This window comes from Nymphaea colorata, chromosome 12, assembly GCF_008831285.2.
Source record: "Nymphaea colorata isolate Beijing-Zhang1983 chromosome 12, ASM883128v2, whole genome shotgun sequence".
In the NCBI taxonomy this organism is placed as follows: Eukaryota; Viridiplantae; Streptophyta; class Magnoliopsida; order Nymphaeales; family Nymphaeaceae; genus Nymphaea; species Nymphaea colorata.
In genome coordinates, this window is record NC_045149.1 from 15,986,861 (window position 1) to 16,009,965 (window position 23,105).

Consider the following 23,105-nt stretch of genomic DNA (forward strand, 5'->3'; position numbering starts at 1 on the left):
TCTGTCTAACCCCCCCCCATTGATAACCAATTGTTTAAGACATCTTTGAGTGGCAAACAAATACTTCAGGTAGAGTTTAGCCTGTTTTTGGTATGCATGAGGGGAATGTCAAACCTTGATGGAGTTGGATTATTAATAGGTTGCATACCGGCTAATTAACTTGTGAACACAAAAACCAATAATCTCCCACTTAAAGTGTTTTAACAAAAGGGAAGGAAGATTGCGTCACATCGCAGCCGTTTTTAGCTAGTCAATGCCAATTTGCTTGCTGCTCTAATCTACTTTTTGCATCTTTTATATAAGCTACAAGCGAAGGTGCCTCTGCCTGTATAGTATACATGCGTCCATGAGAAATTCAGCACAACACTAGACGTGCGTGCAAGGAGACACGACCTCCCAAGCACTCCCGTTGCTGGCGACATCTTAATTTAGTTTTCCACCCAAAATGCGGAAAAGGGGAAGCAGTGGCGACCCAACGATCCAAAAATAACATACTCACGTTGCCATGCCAGTCGGTCAAGCTAGTGCTTAACCTATACACTTGTGACCTACTTACTACTTATGATTATACGATTGCACTTAGATTTTCAAAGCTTCAATTTGCTTCCTCACATTAAATGCGTCGTGGAAGGCAGAGAGTGCGAATCTTGAAGGAGCGCGGATTAATTAAAACCCATAAAAAGAAATATTGGTGTCTTTTCCTGGTGAAGGTGCAATGCCAGAAAGCCAACTTAGTCGTTGCCGCATCTGCACTTGTTATGAGAAAGCAGATTGCTTTTTGTGATCCTAAGTAATGGAACTTATACTTTTTTTTTTTTTTTTTTTCTCTTTCTTTGCTTTACGTGATCTTGTCTAAAGAGAAGCCCTTCTAAATTAACGGCCAATTAACCACCAAACATATACATCCGGAAGATTAATTCCTTCTACAGCTAAACACACTGTAACAGATCAGGAGAATGCATGGGGACGGATCGGCATTCGATTTACTTTTGTCTGTCTCCTTACTGCTTTGTGGAACCCAAGAAAAGAAAAAACAAAGAAAGCTTTCACTCCCTGGGCACCGCCGTGCACCTTTCCATCGACAAAGTGAGAGATATTATTACTACTTAACAGTAATCGATCGGGAAGTTCCAAGAACCGACCAATGTGAAAACTGAACAGCTACTCGTGGGAACCTTTGTAGTTTGTTTCTCACCGTTTTCATCATAACCAACAATGTATGTAGTGAGATATTTTTTGGTCGTTGACATCATACGTTTAGCTTCCCTTGCAAATTATTTATCAACTAAAATACAGTCTCGTACCACCATCGATCTTTTGCATACAAATTATGTGTCCGACCAGTTCCATACCACTTTCGATTATGTTTCTGTAGTGTTGATTTATTGATAAGAATTCTGATTCTATGGTTTATGAAATCATGTAACCTCATACTGGATTTTCAAGCTCAGAGTCCAAGACCTATTTGTAATCCTACCACTTCTGGTTGGGTACAAAAATGTTTTATACTGAATCCGATGAATCTTGCATGTAAATATACAATTGCATGTAAACACAAGGATATGGTTTTTGTGCTTCTGCTATCTTCAAGATTACCAAGTTGACTTAATGCGAACGTAGCTGTCAAAGGAAGCATTGTCCACATGTAAGTTATACATCTTTATGTTGACGATTAGTTTGGATGGCCTCTTAAGCAATCATCGTGCCCGTTCATCACGGTTCTTGCGGAAGTTATGTTTATAATCAAGATTTTAGATATAACCGCACTTCGGAATCTGGAAAACTCTTGAAAATCCTTTCTGACCTCAAGTTCGTTCATCCGAACCTTTACTGTTTTTTTTTTAAAAAAAAAATGGCTCATTGAACTTCGTGGCCAAATCTGACCAATATCTTTTGTTTTCGTGGTGCAGAAACGTGTCCATAAGCTGTGGGTAGGGTTCGAGCCCACCCATCGAACAGTGCAGGGGCCCCGCCCGCTAGGATTAGATTGCAAAGGAGTTGAATTCGGCATGAAGGTTTGTAGTTTCTGCATTCTACTCTACCAAAATTCAAACATGATTTCACCTTCAATCTATTTAATTCTCACGCGTCTGAACCGTCTGCATACTTATCCGGCCAAAGAAGGTAAAAAAGAGCTCGAAGGGTCTGGTCGTCTTTTCCCCTCGGGCTCTGTTTGAAACGCTATGCAGCGGTGAGGCAAGCACGACCTGCCGAACGCTTTTCCGCCTGCGTCTGTGCGTTTTGCGCGTTTCTATTCAAATTGTTAGGCGAACCAAACGCGGCACTACTTTTTGCCATTTTCCTACCGCCTTCTCAGGGTGGCCGGTTCTCGTTCATCCACCCGCCCGTTGACCTCTCTCTCTAGAAATTGGCCGAAAAATGAAAAATCAATCTCCTTCGTCTGGTATGCGGACGGCAAATTCAACCAGCCTAAGTTCGGCGGGGAGCACTACATGGGGAGAGGATTGCTGGGCTTCTCAATCAAGCAAGTCAAACTACCTTCCCTTTTCTTTCTTTCTTTTTTTTTATTGTCTCCCGCCATGCACAAGATTCAATGCCCATAGCCACGGATTGGCGAAGGTGAAAGGAAACGGTTGCCATTTCCATATGCAATCACCACACTAGATTCGGTGTCCATAAATGCGGTTATACTTTGTGCTTTCTGTTTTCATCCGCCATTCCCTTCCATTCTCTCTCGATTGGAGCACAAAGTTTTCTGCGGGGTTCTTCACTTCACCTCCCTCTCTATTTGGGGTGACTGGAGAGTTAGAATTTGGTTGTCTCTCTGGGTTCTGTCCGCACCGGTGGTTCTTTTATTAGTCCGGGCTGGGCCTGCAACATTGCCCTTTACCTGTTCCCCGCCTTCGAGGCCGGCTTTTTACGGGATCGGAAAATGGTCATAGAGCTTTGGATAGTGTGAAGGTAACGCTTCAGTGTGTTTCTGCGGTTTAACCCATGTGGTTTGACACTGTTTTCTTGGTATATATATATCCATACCACTCTGCACATGATATGTTCCTACATGAATAGATAGAAGACTTGAGCAGTTTATTCTCTTGGTTCTTCCATCGATTCTCCGCCTTACTTTCGGACACTTGTACCTCCACCATTGCTATTTTCTTCTCCCAGTTGATTGGCTGTTTGGTCCTCCATTGTTTGGCCGATTCTATTGAATGAGATTTCCTTGTTTCTACCTGCGATATAAAACCAACCAATCTTTTTTCATTCGTTGATCTGACTGAATCACCTTCCTGTGCTCCTATTTTTTCACTATAAAACGGTCTCTGTGGGTTCTTTGTTTTCTCAAGGGGGCACTGCCGAGATCAATATCACTTTGTTATTGGCCACTTTGCTTTTCTCTGTTTCTCCGGTATGCCACATCTTTCGAGCTTGTAGCATTCTTTGTGCCAAAAACATTGAGCCGTCGTTTCCTTTCGAGCCACTTGTGAAATATTTCGGAAACAACAACTGAGATTTGAGTTGGAGTATTCCACCCTTTCAAATTTCTGTTTCCTACCTGTTGTGTAACGATTCTCGTTAAACCCCTTCATTTCGTTCAGTGTCTCAGCAGTTTGTTGAGTTCCAAACTGTAGGAGGTTGAAATCTCCCTCCACATATACTGGATTTGTCGTCCTTTCTCTAAAGCCTTTTTCTTTTTCTCCATCAGTTAGACATAGGCCGCCATGGGTCTAGTAAGAAGTCCGAGTATGCAGAGTGGGGACTACTTGGAGGGCATGTTCCGTGACTACGTTGGAGGGAAAACCAAGGTTCGAGCTCCCAAGAGCTCATGTGCTCGCTTGTTTACCATGTTTACCTATCTGCAGTTCGCATGTGCAATCTATGTGACATTTCTTGTGTACTACGTGAGCCCCACAATCGATTTACCCCCAAAACCAGACTTCTCTTGGGCGACCCGGATCGCCAAACACTGGAGGCAGTTTATCACCCAGCCGCATGTGGTGAGCCATTATCAAGAAGCTGCTAGCTTTGATTTTAGCTCCCCTTCTGTGGTATGTGAGCAGGAGACCATCGACTTCGTACAGAAGAAGTCGAACGATGAACAGATGATCAGAATCAAGAGGGAACTCTACGATGAAGTCTTGGAATTTCAGAAGAAGTCCTTCGGAGCCGAGTCGCTACCTGAACTCATGAAGATGAAATCAAAGTGGGGTCAGGGAAGAATTCCGAAAATCAATGTGATTTTGAATCACTTTAAGAGGAAAACCTTGTGTGCACAGCTCGAGTCGCTTCTCCACCAGACGGTTCCCTTCCACAATGTATGGGTTCTCTCTTTTGGCAGCCCCAATGAACTCAACCTAAGGAGAATCGTCCAAAGCTACAACGACTCTAGAATCAGCTTTGTCAGCTCGAGCTATGACTTCAAATATTATGGAAGGTTTCAGATGGCTTTGCAGAGCGATGCCGATTTCATATACATTCTTGACGATGACATGATTCCCGGTAAGAAAATGCTGGAGATTTTATCACACGTTGCAGGAACAGATAAGTACAAAAATTCTGTTCTAGGAAGTATCGGGAGGATATTACCTTTCAGACAAAAGGATTACACATTTCCTAGTTACAGAAAATTCCGCTCGAAGGAAGCTGGACTTTATTTGCCAGATCCAGCTTACGGCATCACGGTGGACCGAATCGTTCAAGTGGACTTTTTGTCTAGCTCATGGTTTCTGTCCTCCGATTTGGTGAAGACTCTTTTCATCGAATCTCCCTTCACTTTCATGACCGGTGAAGATCTTCATCTCAGGTATGGGGCTTGTTTGAACGATCTTCTAATTTGTGTGCAATTTATAAAATTTCTTTTGCAGACGATATTGAATCCCTTCATCTGCATGTTCAAGTGTGTGTCCTCTTTTTAATTCCACACTGTTTAAATCATCGAAAACTGCCTCTAAATATGCATCTACCTTTCAGCTTTTTAGTTTTTACTAATTTGCATGGTTAACTTCACAAGCTACTTGTGCCCATAGATGTATGGGCCTACTAGGCACTCTACCAGAGCTTGTCCGTGGGCTTCAGTATTAACTTAAAATTGAAAAATAATAATTTCCTGCAGAAAATGTGTTTTTTCCTCATGGGTAACTATTTTTTATTTGATCATAATACTTCTGTTTGGTAGATGCTCATTTGGTCTGCTCCTCGATCTTAATCTTGCAGCTACCAGCTCCAGAAGTACAGAAATGCAGGGTCGTTCGTCTTACCAGTGGACTCTAATGACAAGGATACATGGGGAGATAGCGAACATAGACTTGCATATATCTCTGAGACAACCGTAATTTTTAAGGATGTAGTTCAAGTCCGAGATGAACAATGGTGGCGTGCTCTCTCAACTGGCTACATGACGCAGTGGGCTGCTATGTACCCTCAGAAAATCGATGCCCTGTTCTATGCTCATTCTGTCAATGAAGTAATGGCTTTGGCACCTCTTCTGGAGCAATTCAGAGCAACAGCTGGCAAAAAGGCCTACATCGCGGTCTCTGGGGGTCACTTTTGCCCATGCGAAGATGCAGCAGATGCACTGAAGTGGCCAAGGGCAAACTGCCGGGAAAGAAGATTCAAGATCTTCGATTTATCCATTGGAGCTATTGGAGGAACTTCTGATTCTTCTGTGCCCGTTGTGCAGGCCATTTACTCTAGCATGAAAGGCCTGATGAAAATTCACAATCCAAGCGTGGTGATTGCAGTTGCTGATGTTGATCCTAATGTGAGGGAGGCTCTTAACATGGCTATAGGGAGCAGTTCAAATAGCACGACTTTGGTTCTCTTGCCAAGGCCTTCCATTCCCAAGGTCTTCTTCATGGCTGATATCAGATCAACGGCATTGCCAAGTAAGATATCATACTCTTATTTGTATTCAAGTTTAGGTCTGCTCAAACTTTTTGATATGCATGAACGACACATTCAATCGAGCTCATAACTAGTAAGACCATGCTGGGGTCACATGTCTTGCAGCAGGGCAATATTTACCCTGCATGTGCATCCAACAAACTGGACGAATGTATCAGAGGAGACGAGTGGTCTTTGGCAACTGGTGAACATGTTGCTGAGGCCTTGGCCCTGCAGGGACGTTGACCCCTGCTAAATCCCAAGTTCATTCAGATTTTTCTCTACTGCAATTTTTCTAGCCTTTCTCCTGTTCCTTGGTTCGACTAATAATTTTTTATTGCATATCTACTGCAATTTTTCTAGCCTTTCTCCTGTTCCTTGGTCCGACTAATAATTTTTTATTGCATATCTTATTATGTTTACAGATTGGAACCGTATGCGAATTACTGTAAACATAATCACTCAGAATCGTGCAACTTCACTGCAGCGCCTCCTCAGATCACTGAGCAATGCATACTATGTTGGTGATGAAGTGAAACTCACCTTTAACATGGACACACAAGTGGATGAGGAGACGCTGAGGGTGGTAAATGCCTTCCCTTGGCCTCATGGTAGCAAGATACTCCGCCGTCGGATCATCCAAGGTGGCCTGATTCGAGCTGTTAGTGAGAGCTGGTACCCCTCCTCCAATGATGAATTTGGCTTGTTATTGGAAGATGACATTGAGGTCTCCCCTTACTACTATCTCTGGCTGAAATATGCACTACTGAAGTACCATTATGACCCTCAAGTCTCCTTGCCGGAGCTTTCCTCGATCTCTCTCTACACTCCCAAACTGGTCGAAGTAGTGAAGGAAAGACCCCGCTGGAATGCTACTGACTTTTTCAAGAGAATTCATCCAAACACGCCATATTTGCATCAACTGCCGTGTAGCTGGGGTGCCCTGTTCTTCCCAAAGCAATGGCGGGAATTTTACACATACATGAACATGCGTTTCACGGAGGATGCAAAGCAGAACCCTGTTCAGATTCCAAGGTCTCGGACAAATGGCTGGCAGGCTTCATGGAAGAAGTTTTTGATAGATATGATGTATTTGAGAGGTTATGTTAGTCTATATCCAAATTTCCCAAATCAGGCAAGCTTTTCGACCAATCACATGGAACCTGGTGCACACATTAGTGCCAAAGATAATGTTGTTAAGCACAATAAGGTCGATTTTGAGGTGCCATTGTTGCAGAGAGATTTTAGGGAGCTGTTGCCTGCAGGAAAGTTGCCACCAGCTTCAAAGCTGCCTGTTATCAATCTCTTCAATCAGGCAATGTCCCTTAAGGGCCTCAAGGCTGCTGGGGCAAAGCTTGTGCAGGACGTGTTACGTTGCAGTGAAACAGAGGTTGTAGTCGTCGATCATGAGACCGGCAAGCCTTTGCGATGTGCAAGGTTCTGATGATTTATTTATTATACACTCCAGTTTCTGAAATGGCCGAGGAGACTGAGGGCCAATAAAAAGGTGGAAGGCTTATCCTTCTCCATTCTTTCTTTTCTTCTATTTATTTCTCAATCCTCCTTTTGTTTTTCTACGTGTAATTTCTTTAAGTCCCTTCGTTCTGGGTGAAGCGTGTAAGGCCTCGAATCCTTCTTTCTTGTTCCATTGATAATGACGACATTAGAGTGGAGGGTTTTTCAAGATCGTGTACTCCATTGTCTTATGAACCACTAGAAAGCAATGGTGGTTGATCTCATAATGTCGTACTTGTAGCTTAAATTGGCTTTTGTTGCAAACAGGATCTCTCTCAAGTGAAAACAAAGCTAAGGATGCAAAGGTGCAATGGCGCTTCTTCTTTTGGTTTTTACTCATTTTATTTTCCTTTATGCCCCTAGAAAGAGCAGAACCCTTCAAGTGAGATCATGAGCCCGACTTGGCAGGGACTATGTCGAAGTATGGAGTAAAAGACTACTAAACTCGAGGAGTTTTCTCTTAGTTGTACAAGATGGCAGAGAATGCTCGGGTCCGTTGCCTGCGATGCACAATCTTCCTTAACTATGCTAGCTCCTTGGGTTTTCTGCAGAAATATCTCCGTTTCTCTGCTTCGACCAATAACAAGGAAAGAACTAATGTTGTCTGACATGAAAAAAAAAAAATGCTCCCAAGGTCTGCAAAAGGGTTGTTAACAACTATGGTCTATGAACACAAAGGAGTCGAAGTCATTCTAACTCCAACCAAAGGAATTGGAAGAGAGCTACAGAGTTATCATGTTGTTCTGACATGGAGTTGTGATCTAATTATATAACACAGAACGAGGGCGGTCTCATTATACTGCAGGCAAAGTCGTAGCTCACGCGAATTTTCTTCGAAGAAAAGCTGTTTTCTGAAGCATTTCAAATTATCGCAGGAGAATACATTTCAAATTATCGCAGGAGAATAATTTTTTCCGTTTGCGAACGGGCCAAAATGATCGAAACAGACATTTATGTGTGAAAACTGAAAAGTCGTCGTATTTTCCTGATCAGAAAGAGGAGGGTCGTATTTGAGGATTATGGGTGTCATTTGACAGTTTGGAATTTCGAACTTCCAAATCATAATTCCTCCTGAAACTGGAATGGGATTAAAATTCCAGGTTTTAGTTTTTCTTAATTCCAGAAACAAAATACTTTGTTTGTTTAATAATTTAAATTTATTAAAAAAAAAACAAGCATTTCGATTCTAAAATTCCATGATTCTAGGCCCCCCCTAAGTATTAACATGCTAAGCCAACCCCCCAGCTTTTATTGTCACCAGGCTTAATGTCCACCCAAAGCTTAATTGCATGGGAGATGAGAGGGCATGACATGAATGCTAAGTTGCACCAAACATAGGATGGGGACTCGAGTAGCTGGAAGGCCACACTTGCTTCCTTTCTCAGAAACTCTGGAAATCCTTTTCAATCCACCAACCTCACTTGGATCCAAAGTCTTGAGGCTTTTTCTTTCTTTCTTTCTTTCTTAGACCGCCAAAAAGACAAAAGCTAAATACTCCTCACCTAAAAGGCCTTAACCTCCTCGACACCAAACCACACTTCCCGGATATGACTAAATCGCCCTCATGAACGGCTCACAAACATTCCACTGCGTTGCCATTCCTGAGAACTGAGACAGTTGTATGGAAATGGATCGAATAATCTGATGTTGCTCATGGTTGTAATCAACAAACGGAGCCCCCAATCATGTCCATGATGATTCTTGGGCAAGTATTCTATTCTTCCTTTCCAACTTCCATACCATACCACAAGCGGCGTTTTGCTTAGAAGCAATAAGAGTTGGTGTGTCGCACGCAGAAAAAAGTGGGTGCGATCGAAGCACCTTCATGGTTAGGTCCTTCAAAACAAATGCTCTTCTAGCCTGAACATAAAGGATGGTGGTGGACCTACGCTACCCTACAGGGATTGCGCCAATTCCACTGACCCCACCCAACCGTTCCAACGCGTTACGTCCTTCGCGCCTGGAGGGAGGGCGGTTGGTCCGAAGAACAGTGAACGCTCAACAGAACAGAACAGAGCAGGGCCTCCCTCCCATAATTCATGACCTTGTCACGATGCCCGTAATTGACATGATTAGTTGAGGGCGTGAACGTAATTGAGGTGGCGGATGAGAAGGTCGTTCGTTCCCTCAACCGCATCTCCGCAGGATAAAATGCGGTCGGGCGCGCCAAGCATCGGCGGTGCGCTTGCCGGGAGAGGACGGTTGGCCACAGCCGCTTTCAACCCTCTCCTCTCCGGTGAGCAGTCGCAAAAACTCGTTTCTCGAAACGCAAGAACGTGACCTTTCGGTGCGGAGTGCAAGAGAAAAAGAGGACCACATCGTAAGGTTAGGGACCTATTTCCTCTTGAATTTTTCTTCCTCTTTAAGTTTCTTGCCGGTCCTTCTGTTGAACGACGAGCTCCCTCGCTGGAACAGTCGGAGCCGGAGTCGTGTCTTCCAGCAACTCAGAAAGTGAGTTGCATTTTTCCGAACAATTTCCGACGTACCCAATGCGAGGTTCCAGTTGGGCGTGATCGCGATGCAAAACCTTCTTAAATGTTTTTCCTTCTTTTTTTAAATAATGGCAGGGCAGGGAGGAGATGGAGGGCAGCAGCTCGCGGTTCCAGTTGGGCGTGATCGGTGCGCTGAGCCTCTCCGTGGCGTCCTCCGTGGCGATCGTCATATGCAACAAGGCCCTCATCAGCACCCTCGGCTTCCCATTCGGTACGCCTCTGCTCTGTGCCCGTCCCCCTCTTACCAAGTTACCATCCGCAGCGTTGTGATAGCCAGCATCGATTTCCGTTACTTGCTGTTGTCTAATTTTCCCGTGCCCCTCTGTCTTTGCTGCTGCCTTCTTTTCCAGCAACGACGCTGACAAGCTGGCATCTGGTGGTGACGTTCGGGACTTTGTACGTGGCTCAGCGCTTCCGCATTTTCGAGACGAAATCGGTGGACATGAAGACTGTCATGCTCTTTGGGCTGCTTAATGGCGTCTCCATCGGCCTTCTCAACCTTAGCCTTGGTTTCAATTCTGTTGGCTTCTATCAGGTCAAATAGTTCCCTCTCGCTTTGCACATGCAAAATAAAGATAAATCACCCGATCAGCGTTGCAGTTAAAATTGGCGTGTACGCTTCTGCGGATATAATATTGATGATGGTATATCAAACAAATAAAAATAAAATATTATAACTTTTATGTCTGTCATTAGCTTAGCATTGTCTTTGGAACCATTGTGATTGAAAATAACGTGAAAAATTACTAGATCACGTTACTGCTCCACGGATTTGAGGAACTTGGCGTTTTCATTTGCCCACTTTATACAATGCACGCAAAGCAGGGGTATTTTCAAATTCATGACTTACAGACTCATTGCTGCCTTATTGCGATTATCCATCACTATCCTTTACATTTTCAGGTTTAAACCAACTTTTCTTTAGCAGCTTATATGCTCATGCACTGGACAAAACGAGTTCATGTTATTCCAAAAAAAAAAAATACTTGTACTTGGTGCTATATGTGTACGCCGTTCTTTTACTTCTCTTATGTTATGTTCCATAGACACTCACACGAATGTAAGCATCAGACATTCAGAAAAAATATATATATACTTAAAGCAGGACACTGTTTCTCTTCTCTTCCTTTTTTGTTTGTGTTGTTCTTGTTACTGATTACTGTGCTGACAGCTTGTCACCGTTTTGTTTTAATGATATTCCCATTTTGTCGGCTCCCTTTCTCTCCCTCCAGTCATTGACTCATTCATCAACTTATCTTCAATGTGAATTTTGAAACACGTAGGTGAACGTTTGAATGACGAAATATTTAACAATGTCAGCAAGGTATAGATGGTTTTATCAAATATCTGAGCCTATTTTAAATTTGTGAAAACCTTATGTAAACAAAAAATAACTGCCAACATGGCTTCTTATTTGGACGATGACTAGCAGCTTTCTAATCTGTGAGACTGTGAACATCCCGTTTTACTATGTTCACGTCCCGCTCCATGAGAGCAGGAAAGAAGAAAGGCAGCGACAATATGATAATAAATGCTAGCAGACCTTGTTAATAAAAGGTTACCATATTCCTGAGGTTTGGAACCATCTCATGCCAATTTGCGTTCCCATTTTCTATCCGGCGTTGTTCGTGAAAAGTTTATAGTATGATAATGGCAAAAGGAAAAAAAATAGGGACGACGGCCGGCAGTCATTCCTCATATCAGCACATGTTGATGAGTAGATGCTAATTTTATATGATTTATTATGGATATTAGATGCTATTTTTTAATATTTGATGCTATTACATACACGCATCCTTTGTTGTGGCCTATGAGGAGACATATGCACCGTTCTGATTTTACAAGCATACGAAGACACATGTCCGGTTCTAAATTCCAAGGGGCATGGTACCGTTTGGTGCTTGCAATGTCACGAAGGCTCGCATGGTTGCCCTATGCTAAAGTACATTTCCACTTCAAGTGGACAAGAGATGCTTGCACTCAACTTCTTCTCATATTACCATTGATTCTATTTCCAAACAGGCTAGCTTTTCTTCCGTTTGTTTGGTGTGCATATTGCCTTGAATTCCTTGCTCGAATAATACATTGCCTTGAATTCCTGGAATACCAACTTTGTCATATTTGTGTAAATCCACAAAACTTGCAACTTATACCACCATAAATGGTCAAATGCTTTTCCTTTCTTCCTTTCCATTACATTTTTTGTGATAGTCAGTGAGCACTAATAGCATAGGCACGTTCTGAAAATAATTTTTGTCACTAGCCCCGGCCCGAAATAAGCTAGGGCTACCTACCGGCCACTGGACGGCTGCGGGCGAAGTCTAACCTACCTGACCTTTAGTGGGCAGACCCCGCTCTGAAAACCCATAGTTTGGTCTGACCATTTATGTACATATGATGTTTAAGTTCTCCATTGACGCTGTGGCCTTCTTAGTTCTACAAATCTGGACGGTTCCATCGCTTAAAGTTCATATTCGTCCACAAGGCCTCCAAATTCCATCGCATTTATTCAGCAGACCAGAACGATTTAAGTCTGGATATTAATCTGGACTGGACATTAACTGTGCGTAAATTATTTTTTAGGCATCTTTATTGAGGGAAATCTCGTAACCAAATTGCTTATTAATCATAATAAAACATTAATGGTATAGAGGAAATGTCCTTTTTTTTTTCTATTCAAATAGTTTCTATATACTTGCAAGTCCTCCTTTGTAATTGGGTATCGTACTCAACCAAAAAAAAAGAAAAGAAAAATGCCATTGTACAATGACTTCTACGTTGTCTTTAATTAAATTTGGAGATATCAAGCAAGTGATTAACTTTGTCCTGGCTGATTGCAGATGACAAAACTAGCGATTATCCCCTTTACAGTACTGTTGGAGACCGTGTTCTTGAAAAAACAATTTAGGTACATGCCTGCTCCCCTTGATGTTGGATACTCGGTGGGTTGCGTGATTGAGTACCCAAAAACATATCTTTTTCTGCAAGATTTGAAGGCGGTTTTAATTTCTTGGACAAGATAGACGCTAAGTTCTTCTTAATTGGAAGGAAAAAGGGACATTTAAATTGAGATGTTGGATTTGCTATTGAAAGGCTAAATTATCTTTTTCCCATTCTAAGATGACAAAATGAGGGTAAAGAAATCAGGATCCTAGAGTGGGCAAGTGGCTATTATTGTTTTAGAATAAACCTTAATTTTCTGATTTGATGTTCTCTCCTCGAGGGGATTTATTCTTCTTTTTTTTCACATTGTGCAGCCAAAAGATAAAACTCTCGCTCTTGGTTTTGTTGGTCGGAGTTGGCATAGCATCTGTGACAGATCTCAAACTCAACCTTCTCGGTTCCGTTCTTTCTCTTCTAGCCATTGGGACGACATGCGTGGCTCAAATCGTACTCACTTCCTCTGATCTCTCTCGTAGCTGGCTTTTCCCTTTGCTTGGTGTCCGTCTTCTTACATCCAATTTGTGGTGATGCAGATGACTAACACAATACAGAAAAGGCTCAACGTTTCTTCAACTCAATTGCTGTACCAATCGGCTCCATTTCAGGCCTCCATTCTCCTCCTCCTCGGTCCTTTTGTGGATCAATGCCTCACAAAGCGGAGTGTATTCGCCTACAAGTACTCACCGGTCGTCATGGTATGCTCTACTAACTGCTCAATACCGTGGCCAAATTCTACCTGACTTGACTCGGACCATCGTGATCAAATTTGACCACAACGAACATGGAAGGTGTTACAAAACCTCTATGGTTTAGTACCATTTTCAGTCACGGGATTATTTGCATGAGGCCTAATGAAATTAATATGCTTCCTGAAGAAAATTTAAAGTTGATGCAATAGTGGAAGCATGACGCCCTAAATATGATACGTCTCTGTTAATGTCACCTGCAAAATTCTAGAATCCTGCAGTCTTAATTAACTTCACATTTGTCTCGGCCAAACTGCAGGTGTTCATCATACTCTCTTGCCTGATCGCCGTGTCTGTGAACTTCAGCACGTTTCTGGTGATAGGGAAGACGTCACCGGTGACATATCAGGTGCTGGGCCACCTCAAGACTTGCTTGATCCTCACTTTTGGCTACACTCTGTTGCACGACCCCTTCACCTACAGGAACGTGATAGGCATACTCATCGCCATCATCGGCATGGGCCTCTACTCCCACTTCTGCACCAGAGAGAGCAAGAGGAGGCAGAACGACGACCACCATCAACTCAGCCCAAACTCTCAGGTACTCTCCCTCTCTCTCTCTCTCTCTCTCTCTCTCTCTCTATCCATCTTTCTCTCTCTCTCTCTAACTAGTTTGTCTTGCTCTCTAGACCAAGAACAGAGAAACCACCCCGTTGTTGATCGCAATTAACTTGGACAACTCGGATACAGGAGCAGAGGCTAGAAAGTCTGGTCGGTAACAAACTAAGTGCCCCTTGGCCTTGGCTTAAATCAGCTCAAGCTTATGCCACAGTCCTAAAATCTTTCGAGATTGGTTCCGTTGCACGTTTTGGCATACTCGTGGGAGCATTCCACCTTGTGCTGTCACCAATCAATCGTCCATCCTCCTTGGTGTAAACTGCCCAATCCAATTTTGGGTCCAACCTTAGAATTTTTTAAGTTACGTATTGTGATAATATGTATTGCAAATTCACCAATGTTGCGGTATGAATGCTGGTCATTGAAGGGAATCGTTCACTTTGTTCTTCACTCTCTTTCTTTTTTTCTCTTCTTCGGTTCAGTACCTTCTGGTAGTTGGATTGTGGACCATATGACGAAACGGATGCCATTTCACTTTTGAATTTGTGTCTAACACTTTTCGGTGCTAAGAAAAAGGTAATTGCCTGACATGCACGGTCCTCTATTTGGCATTGTAAAGCAAATCACATATGTTAATACATCCGGAGAGGAATTAATGTGCTGGCCGTTTTGATTGTTCGTAATCCTTGGGTCTTAGGTCCCTCAACTTCATCTCTGGCCATCTTAATATAAATTGCACTTTTTAACTCGACCAATGGGCGATAGTTGCTGGTCTAGTGACAAATGAACAAATTTTGCTGTCTGTAACTGTGGTAAACTGCATATACAAGCTTTGTACAATGAAACAACCAACTCATATGTGAATTAAACCATCTGAATATTGCTGGTATGTTCTTGTATGATACTTGCAAGACTGTTGGTAGCGCTCCAGCGGAGCCATCGTGAGCCCAAGAAAGCTCCGTGTGAAAAGTAGCTTCACGCCCGTGTTGCCCATGCCAGAAATGGATGGGGTCGGGCTCCACAGTTAACAGCGGTCCAGCTCCAGAAAACTTAAAGCAGTCGAAATTTTTTCCCCGCCCATTGCGCCCAAATTCACCAGAAAGGGGAAGCCGCGAAGGGGCGAAGCGGCAAGGCCGCAAGGTCCAAAGGCCGAAGGGCGGCGGGCGGCAGGTGCTTCTTCTTCTTCTTCTTTTTGAATCGTTTCTTCTTCTGTTGGGTTTTCATTTCCCCCCCCCCTTTTCAACGCTTTTGCCTCATGCCTCTTGGTCTGATTTTTGTGCTGAAGAACGCGGTGACCTTTGTCCCGGACTCCTGGTTAGTGGTTACGATCTTCTCCCTCGTTTTTTTTTTTTTGGTTTATTGCTTTTGTCTTTTTTGTGGTTTCCAAATGAGTTCACATTCGGGTGGATGGAGGAGTTTGGCTTCTGTTTGTTGAATCTTGTATACTTGTGGAGTTGTGGTGTTTTCTAATGACTGTGTTATTTTATTGTCACTGATCGTACATTCGTTGTTCTCATTTTTGTGTTTTGTTGTTTTTACATCATTGTGCAATGTGGACTATTATTACATTTTTCTCATTTCTGTTTTGCTGTTATTATGCTGTTTTACTGCATATGATACGTTGATACATCATTGCAGGCACCGCCCTTGTACTCCTCCTCTCTTCGTCGTCTCTCCCCTTTTGTTGTTTCTCTGTGGGCGCTCATTGAGATTCCATTTCTGAAGGTATTGAGGCAACACTGGATCGACTTTCTCCTGTTCGTTCTTCAACATTTATTTAGCATTGGTTAAATCACTTCAGTGTCTTGTTTTGTCCTGTTGGTTGTTGCTTCTCCCTTCTGTTTGTTGTTGTCTTTATCTTTAACACTTGCCATGTGAGACGTTTCTGATTTTCGGTGCTAATTGAGTTAGTCAATTTGTTGGTTGTGGTTAAAGGACGAAGGTTGCCTAGTGAACCATTATTGATGTTCGTACCATGAACAAGGGAGTTTCCTGTTCTTGCTATGTTATACAATCTGTGGGTAGCCTCTGGAATGGAATCCTATGATGGGTATTGTTTTCTTATTGGGGAGAAGAATGAGAGCTTTGCTATTGGCAGTTTGGTATTTAATGTTTATTATGCTGCATTGCATAGTCTGCTTATGATAGATATAAAATTTATTTCGTTTTGCAACTACTTGGTTGTGCTTCTGCCATCTTAGATGGGTTACTATTGCAACCTAATTTATGGTATGGCCTAATATGCTTGGCTACTGAAAAAAGATACATTTGGGGATCATGTTCTCTGTACTTGTTTGACGTTTATCATGGTGTTAAAAACATTTAACATTCTTCTTGGAGTATGATTAAAGATTGGTTAATAGCCTATCCAACTTTGAAATAGATGCTGAGCAGACTTCAAGTTCATAACTAAAATATTTAAGAAACACTCTGTTGATTGTATGGATGAATGCATAGAACACTTCTGTACATGACACGTGGAACTGAAGTTATGGTGATATTTTAACCAATTATGCAATTGTTAAAAGATGTCTGCTCTTGATAATACAACCATAAAAAAATTAAAGAAATAAAACTATGAAGTATTAATGTTCTTTATATACTAATTATTTTTTATTTTATTTTTAATGAATAGGCATGGATAAGTTTGTGGTGAGAATGCCTACATCTGATAAACATTCTTCAAAATGAGAAGAAATCAGATCAAGGAAAGAAGGAGAATCAAGTGAGAAGCAAAATGATATAGAATTTGACGAAGCAGAGTTGCCTGTAGATCCTGCTTTTTGATTAAATTGGCACTGACTTTACCAGTTGCAACTGCAAGTGTTGAGAGAGCATTTTCAGCTATGAACATTATCAAAACTAGGCTCTGTAACAAGATGGGAGATGAATGAGTTAATGATGCTTTAGTCACTTACATTAAGAGGAACACATTTAATAGTATCAGTGATGAAACAATCATAACATTAAGAGGAACACATTTAATAGTATCAGTGATGAAACAATCATACATCGTTTTCAGAATATGAAAAATAGACGAGACCACATGTAATTTTGTTCATGACTATAGTTTTTTTACTTGTTTTTTGAGGCCAATTGTAAATTTGACTATAGTTACTTGATTTACTTTTTGATGCTAATTGTAAATTTGTTCTTATTTACAGTCATTCAATTGACTTTTTTTATGCCATTGGCCAATTGTAATTTTGTCCATAACACTAATGATATGATTTGCTTGTTGGGACCAATTGTAAGTTTGTTCATAACTATGATTATTTGCTTTATTTTTAAAATAACATATATTTTAGTTTGAAAATTTTTTCACATACTATGTACTAGTGCCCCATAGCCAAAAATTTCTGGCTCTGCCACTGGTTGGAAGGGAGAAAGTATTGCATGTTTTGAATCCATAACCTCACGAGATAAAAGAAAGTAAAGTGTTTTTTTTTTCCTCTTTTTTTAATGGGTTGTTGAGGAAAGGACGGGGATAGGATGAGGGGTGAGAATGTGGTGCTTTACTTGCAAGAAGTTCCATGTATGCACCTCAAAATTGTCCGTTGTGATAATTTGCAACTAACGGATTAATTGTTTCTTCGAGTTGAAATAGCTTCTCTCCTGTAATCCCCAGCCTTCCCTGTCCTCTTTTATTTCTTCCAACTTGGTAATGTAACTGCACTAAGAAATTACTACTACAATTTAGTTAATGGAAATTTATTACAATTGACACTGCCATTTTCTTTCCCCCTATTCTCTAGTTTGTACATGCCTTCTAACACCTGTTCAATGCTTACTATATATGTTGGTTCACTAGGTTAGTTTTCAAATTCATATCGAAACAGAGGACTAGACGATTATTTCGTAATTTTCGTTAGCCACATCCTCTAAAAATATCATTTCCTAGTCGGACCATCTTCCATAAGTTGTCTCCTATGTTATTTGCTTCCTCTTTGGGTTCTGATGTGAATTTTAGTTCTCCTTATGCGCTGGTATTTCACTTTCCCTTATACTGGTTGTCTTTTACCTATGCAGGCAGGTTATTATTCTTATCTTGATGTGTCTGGGAGGGCAGTCGAAAAAGCATAATTTAGTCCCAGAGCATAATGTTCTGTTCCAGGTGCGATTAGTGTGGATTAAACGACATCTTTAGTTATAGACAATGGTTATATAGAGCATTTAACTCTACAAATTGTCATGGTCTTACAATCTAGGGGTTGTACTGGTGTTGATGTAGCTTAAGATGCTGAAAATGAGGACCTTGGATCATATAAACTTGGACCTAGTTAATGCAGGGAAAGTAAAAGCTTGAGTTGCGCTTTTCTGCCTGATTTGGAGTCGGCATTATAAATAACAAAGACCTACAATATTTGTAATGGTCATTAAACTTTGGCAACTTGCCTTTTGTGCATGTCTACTACAAATTCAACCCTGTTTTCATGCCTGTTGAGCCATTCATGCTTGCAGTTCCATATGCCCCAAATGGTGGTGAACCGCATCAAGGGTGACGTCTGGACGTGTGTTTCCTACTTCTTTTTGTCTTTAGAGTTACACCATGAGTGTAGCTCGTCTTCTTCATATCTTTGGCAACTCTAAATGCGTTGCTTCAGTGAAGATGATCCATGGCAAGTTAGTCTCTTCTGGACTCCTGCCTAATGTATATAATGGCAATCATTTGATTGGCATGTACGTGGATTGCCACAGCTTGGAGGAAGCTTACCAAGTGTTTGTTGAAATGCCTGAACGGAATTTGGTCTCTTGGACCCGACTGGTTTTTTGTTACACGGAGAAAGGGTTTCCTGGAACTGCGCTGGAATTGTTTCGGTGCATGGTTGAAGAAGGGTTTAAACCAAATGAGTTCTCTTATGTGGCAGGTATTTTGGCTTGCACGGTTCTAGGTAACTTACGGATGGGTAAGGAAATCCATGCAAAGATTTTTCGATGTGGGTACGAAACCAATATGTTTGTGACCAATACATTGATTAACCTATATGCGAAGTGCTGCCTCTTGTTGTTTGCTCGTCGAGTCTTCAATTCGATTGCTTGGCCGAATTTGGTTTCTTGGACTTCCTTAGTTGCAGGTTATGCTCAGTGCGGGCAGAGCAGGGAAGCTCTGTACATTTTTCGTGATTCTCAGCAAGCTGGTATCAAGGTGAACCCACATTCTTCTGCTATTGTTTTGGGTGCTTGTGCAAGTATAAGTGGTCTGTTTTGTGGTCAGCAAATTCATGCTCATGTCATCAAGTGTGGGATCGAGCTAGACTCGTTTGTGGAAAACGCAGTCATCGATATGTATGCTAAATGCGGTGAATTGGATTCTGCACATCGCGCCTTTAAAGTGGTTGTTGAGCCAAGTGTAGTTTCATGGACAACGCATATTGCAGGTTATGCCCAGAAGGGAGAGGAGCAGATAGCGTTGAATCTTTTTGCTGAACTTCACGCCTCTGGTCCACAACCAAACGAGTATACGCTTTCTTGTGTTCTTGGTGCTTGTGGCTCCATCGTGGCATTGGAACAAGGCAGACAACTGCATTCTCTAGTTCTAAAAACGGGCTATAAACAAATTATATTTGTAGGAAATGCAATGCTTGATATGTATTGCAAATGTGGGCTTCATGAAGACTCCCTTAAAGTTTTTGAGGAGATGATCGAACACGATGTTGTGTCATGGAATACTTTGATTGCTGGACATGCACACTTGAGCTATGGCTGGAATGCAATCAAACTTTTTAAGCAGATGATGAATGAAGATGTACAACCCACAGTGTTCACATATTCATGTATATTGAGTTTGTGTGGTAATCTTCCGGCCCCGGAATGGGGTAGGCAGATCCACTGCTACATAATCAAACCAGGATTTAATGCCAATCTATTTGTTGGGAATTCTCTTGTCGACATGTATGCAAACAGTGGGAGGATAAGAGATGCTGTCAACGTCTTCAATGGCTTGCCAATGAGAAACTTGGTCACTTGGAACACCATACTTATGGGATATGCGCAGCATGGTTTCGGGAGGGAAGCTCTTGAGATCTTTGGTCTGATGCAGGAAGCTGGACTGGAGCCAAATGATATTACTTTCCTTGGGGTTCTTACCGCTTGTGGTCGTGCTGGCCTTGTAGAAGAAGGTTGTTCTTATTTTGAATCTATGTCCAGAGACCATGGAATTGTCCCAAGAGCTGATCATCACGCTTGCGTGGTTGATCTCCTTGGAAGAGCGGGGCAGCTACTAAGGGCTTATGAATTCATAATGAATATGCCTTCTGAACCAGACAAAGTGATCTGGAGGTGTTTGTTGTCTGCCTGTGTGTCTCATAAGGACATTATACTTGGAAAGTTTGCTGCTGAGCACATCATAAAGGCCGATCCTCAAGATATCTCAGCATATGTGATGCTTGCTAATATTTTTAGCGATCATGAGATGTGGGAAGAAGCAGCAAAAGTCAGATGGATGACCAGGGAAACAGGAATGAAGAAAGATCCAGGGTGCAGTTGGATTGAACTAAATAACGAGGTTCATGCTTTCATCAGTGAAGATCGAGCGCACTTGGATAATGATGCTATTTACGATGTCCTGTACGGAATAGCAGCTCACATATCAGATGCTGGTTATGTCCCTGATATGGGTTATGTCTGTGTCGATGGAGTAGTATGAATTTCTTTGTCCTTCACCCTGCGAAGGTGCGGCTGAAGCATCATCTTTTTGAGGACCTGATGAACTTTCGTGAGATTTGGTTGACTCGGATAGTCTTCCTTTTGAACTTGCTTATTGCTTTTCGATCTCTGGAAGCTGGTGCTATAATGGTCTGGTGGTTTTGTGGTGAAACAAGAGATGGACAAGCTTTGGGGATGAATTGCATGACTCCCAAACTAGGTAGCCTTTTTACTAATCTTAGTCGAGGGTGACCCCAATGCTGTGACACCATGTGACCAGCCCCTAGCGCATGAATAAATGAAAAGGGGATACCTCAAAAAGGCCAAAACACCTATCCCTTTTTCTCCTGCCCCAGGGTACAAAGCTGCCTTGAAATCTGAATGGGGAGGAGAACACTTATCAAGTAGAGTATTCTGCATCTAATATTTATAGCATCTAATATTTATAGTTTAGAGGAGTGTTGCCCATGAGAATCAAGCCACCAGCCCCCTAGTCCGACTAGCTACACTACGTTTCTCTAGGTAACAAGAGGATAAAGGGGAAGATCTCTTGACTGCTGAGTCGATCCACCATTCTTTGTCCCATCAGCTGGCCTTCCCTTGCGTGCCTCATGTTGCTCTCACCTCTCCCCCATCAGTTGCTCCTAGTCTCGCCTTTGGCAAACCCCTCCAAATGCTAGTCATTCACTTTTAACTATTGGTGGCAGATTCATATCGTCTGCCACCTTTATGGAGTACCTCAAAGGTGACATCTATCTTTTAGTTGAGCAGGAGAAGTATTTCATTCTATGCTTGACTAAGAGCTTAAGAGCTTAAGTCTCCCATTGTTTCCTCATTCCTTCAGGATACGAGGTTTGCTTTTGATATTTTGGGATGATGGCCCAACTTACATCTGCCTTGCTCTGGGAATTGGTGGCAGGTTGCAGCCAGCAGCAGACTAGCTTTGTTTTGTACCGGGTCTTTGGCAACAATACTTGATTTTAAGTGTTGTCATCGGCCCTTTTTGTTTAGTTTGGTTTCTCTTTCTTGTAAGGCCTATTCTCCATTAAAGGTTCTATCTAACACCATGTTGGGGCTTCTGCTCATTTGGGTTGCACCTAGTAACGTCGAAATCTTTTTATGCTCTCTCTCTCTCTCACTCTCTCTCTCTCTCTCTCTCTCTCTCTCTCTCTATATATATATATATATATATATATGTAAAGCTATTATAGGGAACTAGCACAACAATTTAAGGGGCATTTGGTTGACATTCTCATGTAACCCAACTTTATTAAAACAAGTTCTTTAGTGAGTTTTGAGAACTTGATTTGTTTGTTTGGGTGACACATCTAAAACTTAATTTTTTATAAAAATCCTAAGGGAGGCCAGGTTTTGTTATTCTTTTTTGCAAAACCATGTCTTGCAAAACTGGGTTTCTTCAAACCCAGTTTTGAGTCTTTTTTATTGTATTTGAACACTCCAAAGACATGGTTTTGGTGGCAAAACTAACTTGTGCCTATAAAGCTTGGTTTTGGGGTGTAATGTAGAATAAAGCATTGACATGTTAATTCTGGATAAACGGCCTATATTGTAATATGGAAAAAAAGATACATGAAGACAAACTACCAGAAAAACTTTGTGATGTCTGTCACGGTAAACAGTGGCATTTTCAGCATAACCATTTTTCCTGAAAATCTTGCATCTTCAGCATGAAATGGGTTGTTTGGAGATCGCTTGGCAAGAGCAGGAGATTTTAAAAAAGAGAGAACGCAGATGAAATTATACTCTCTTGCAATTCCCGTCTTGTGCAAGCAAGTCAAATCGAGGGGTGCGTATTCTTTCTTCCGGTTGCTTGGTTCTTTTCAATTGAAAATAATCTGTATGGCCTTTTAAAAAGATCGTAACGACCCAAAATCAAGTGCATGTCAAATACCCCAATATGTGCAATTTTATGAGATGCTTTATGTTTAGGTTTGTCCCTTTTTTGCGATTTATTGATGTTTTAATGTTGTCAAAAAGGAAAGGTACTATGGATCAGATGCCTTGAGTCGACCTCTAGGTCGAGGGTATAATTCAAAAAATGAACATCAATTGAAGTCTTTATATAATGGCAAAACTTCGCTTATTTCTTGCTTCCTCCGAGTCAACATTCTCGAATGTTAATTCCATAATGTTAGTTCTAGGATTGATGAAATTGGAAATACATTCCCTGATTCCAAAACTGTTTTATGTTTGCTTAAATGGATGATTATTTCTTGGAAACTCATTTCTGTATTTGATAAGCATAGATAAATAAAAACCAGAAGTAAAATATTGTTATGAAATTTTTTCAAGGGTCGTGGTTTCTTGTGATGAATTATATAGTATTAACACTATTTTCAAA

General features: G+C 41.6%; 3 protein-coding genes across 7 annotated transcripts; all 3 read left to right on the forward strand.

Moving 5' to 3' along the window:
• Nucleotides 1-2,336: 2,336 nt before the first annotated feature.
• On the forward strand, nt 2,337-7,649 carry LOC116266373 (uncharacterized). 3 transcript variants are annotated; one of them, XM_050081042.1, is made up of 4 exons: nt 2,337-2,489; nt 3,672-4,765; nt 5,176-5,846; nt 6,270-7,649. In XM_050081042.1, exons 2-4 carry the CDS (start codon nt 3,684-3,686, stop codon nt 7,286-7,288), a joined length of 2,772 nt encoding a protein of 923 aa, XP_049936999.1. In that variant the 5' UTR covers nt 2,337-2,489; nt 3,672-3,683; the 3' UTR covers nt 7,289-7,649. The 3 variants fall into 3 exon arrangements, with proteins under 3 accessions (XP_049936999.1, XP_031503414.1, XP_031503413.1); XM_031647554.2 differs by having other exon boundaries at nt 2,345-2,922; nt 3,668-4,765; XM_031647553.2 differs by having other exon boundaries at nt 2,345-4,765.
• A 1,875-nt stretch (nt 7,650-9,524) lies between these two features.
• On the forward strand, nt 9,525-14,548 carry LOC116266198 (UDP-xylose transporter 1-like). Its single transcript, XM_031647313.2, has 8 exons — nt 9,525-9,684; nt 9,927-10,062; nt 10,202-10,386; nt 12,692-12,759; nt 13,109-13,241; nt 13,328-13,489; nt 13,800-14,081; nt 14,170-14,548. The coding sequence occupies exons 2-8, from the start codon at nt 9,939-9,941 to the stop codon at nt 14,257-14,259; spliced, it is 1,044 nt and encodes a 347-aa protein (XP_031503173.1). The 5' UTR covers nt 9,525-9,684; nt 9,927-9,938; the 3' UTR covers nt 14,260-14,548.
• Nucleotides 14,549-14,685: 137 nt separating this feature from the next.
• On the forward strand, nt 14,686-21,868 carry LOC116266196 (pentatricopeptide repeat-containing protein At4g39530-like). Of its 3 annotated transcripts, none has more exons than XM_031647309.2 (4): nt 14,686-15,268; nt 15,384-15,412; nt 15,737-15,823; nt 18,128-21,868. In XM_031647309.2, exon 4 carries the CDS (start codon nt 18,648-18,650, stop codon nt 20,742-20,744), a length of 2,097 nt encoding a protein of 698 aa, XP_031503169.1. In that variant the 5' UTR covers nt 14,686-15,268; nt 15,384-15,412; nt 15,737-15,823; nt 18,128-18,647; the 3' UTR covers nt 20,745-21,868. The 3 variants fall into 3 exon arrangements, with proteins under 3 accessions (XP_031503169.1, XP_049936979.1, XP_031503170.1); XM_050081022.1 differs by lacking the exon at nt 15,384-15,412 and having other exon boundaries at nt 18,128-18,212; nt 18,307-21,868; XM_031647310.2 differs by lacking the exon at nt 15,384-15,412 and having other exon boundaries at nt 18,128-18,212; nt 18,560-21,868.
• Nucleotides 21,869-23,105: the final 1,237 nt, after the last annotated feature.

What these genes read in the sequence shown, in the direction of transcription:
- LOC116266373 (XM_050081042.1), top strand. Translation starts at nt 3,684, where the DNA reads ATGGGTCTAGTAAGAAGTCCGAGTATGCAGAGTGGGGACTACTTGGAG. An exon ending in GGTGAAGATCTTCATCTCAG is followed by an intron (nt 4,766 to 5,175) that starts GTATGGGGCTTG and finishes TTAATCTTGCAG; the next exon opens with CTACCAGCTCCAGAAGTACA. An exon ending in CAGATCAACGGCATTGCCAA is followed by an intron (nt 5,847 to 6,269) that starts GTAAGATATCAT and finishes TTATGTTTACAG; the next exon opens with ATTGGAACCGTATGCGAATT.
- LOC116266198 (XM_031647313.2), top strand. Translation starts at nt 9,939, where the DNA reads ATGGAGGGCAGCAGCTCGCGGTTCCAGTTGGGCGTGATCGGTGCGCTG. An exon ending in ATTCTGTTGGCTTCTATCAG is followed by an intron (nt 10,387 to 12,691) that starts GTCAAATAGTTC and finishes GGCTGATTGCAG; the next exon opens with ATGACAAAACTAGCGATTAT. An exon ending in TTCTTGAAAAAACAATTTAG is followed by an intron (nt 12,760 to 13,108) that starts GTACATGCCTGC and finishes CACATTGTGCAG; the next exon opens with CCAAAAGATAAAACTCTCGC.
- LOC116266196 (XM_031647309.2), top strand. Translation starts at nt 18,648, where the DNA reads ATGAGTGTAGCTCGTCTTCTTCATATCTTTGGCAACTCTAAATGCGTT.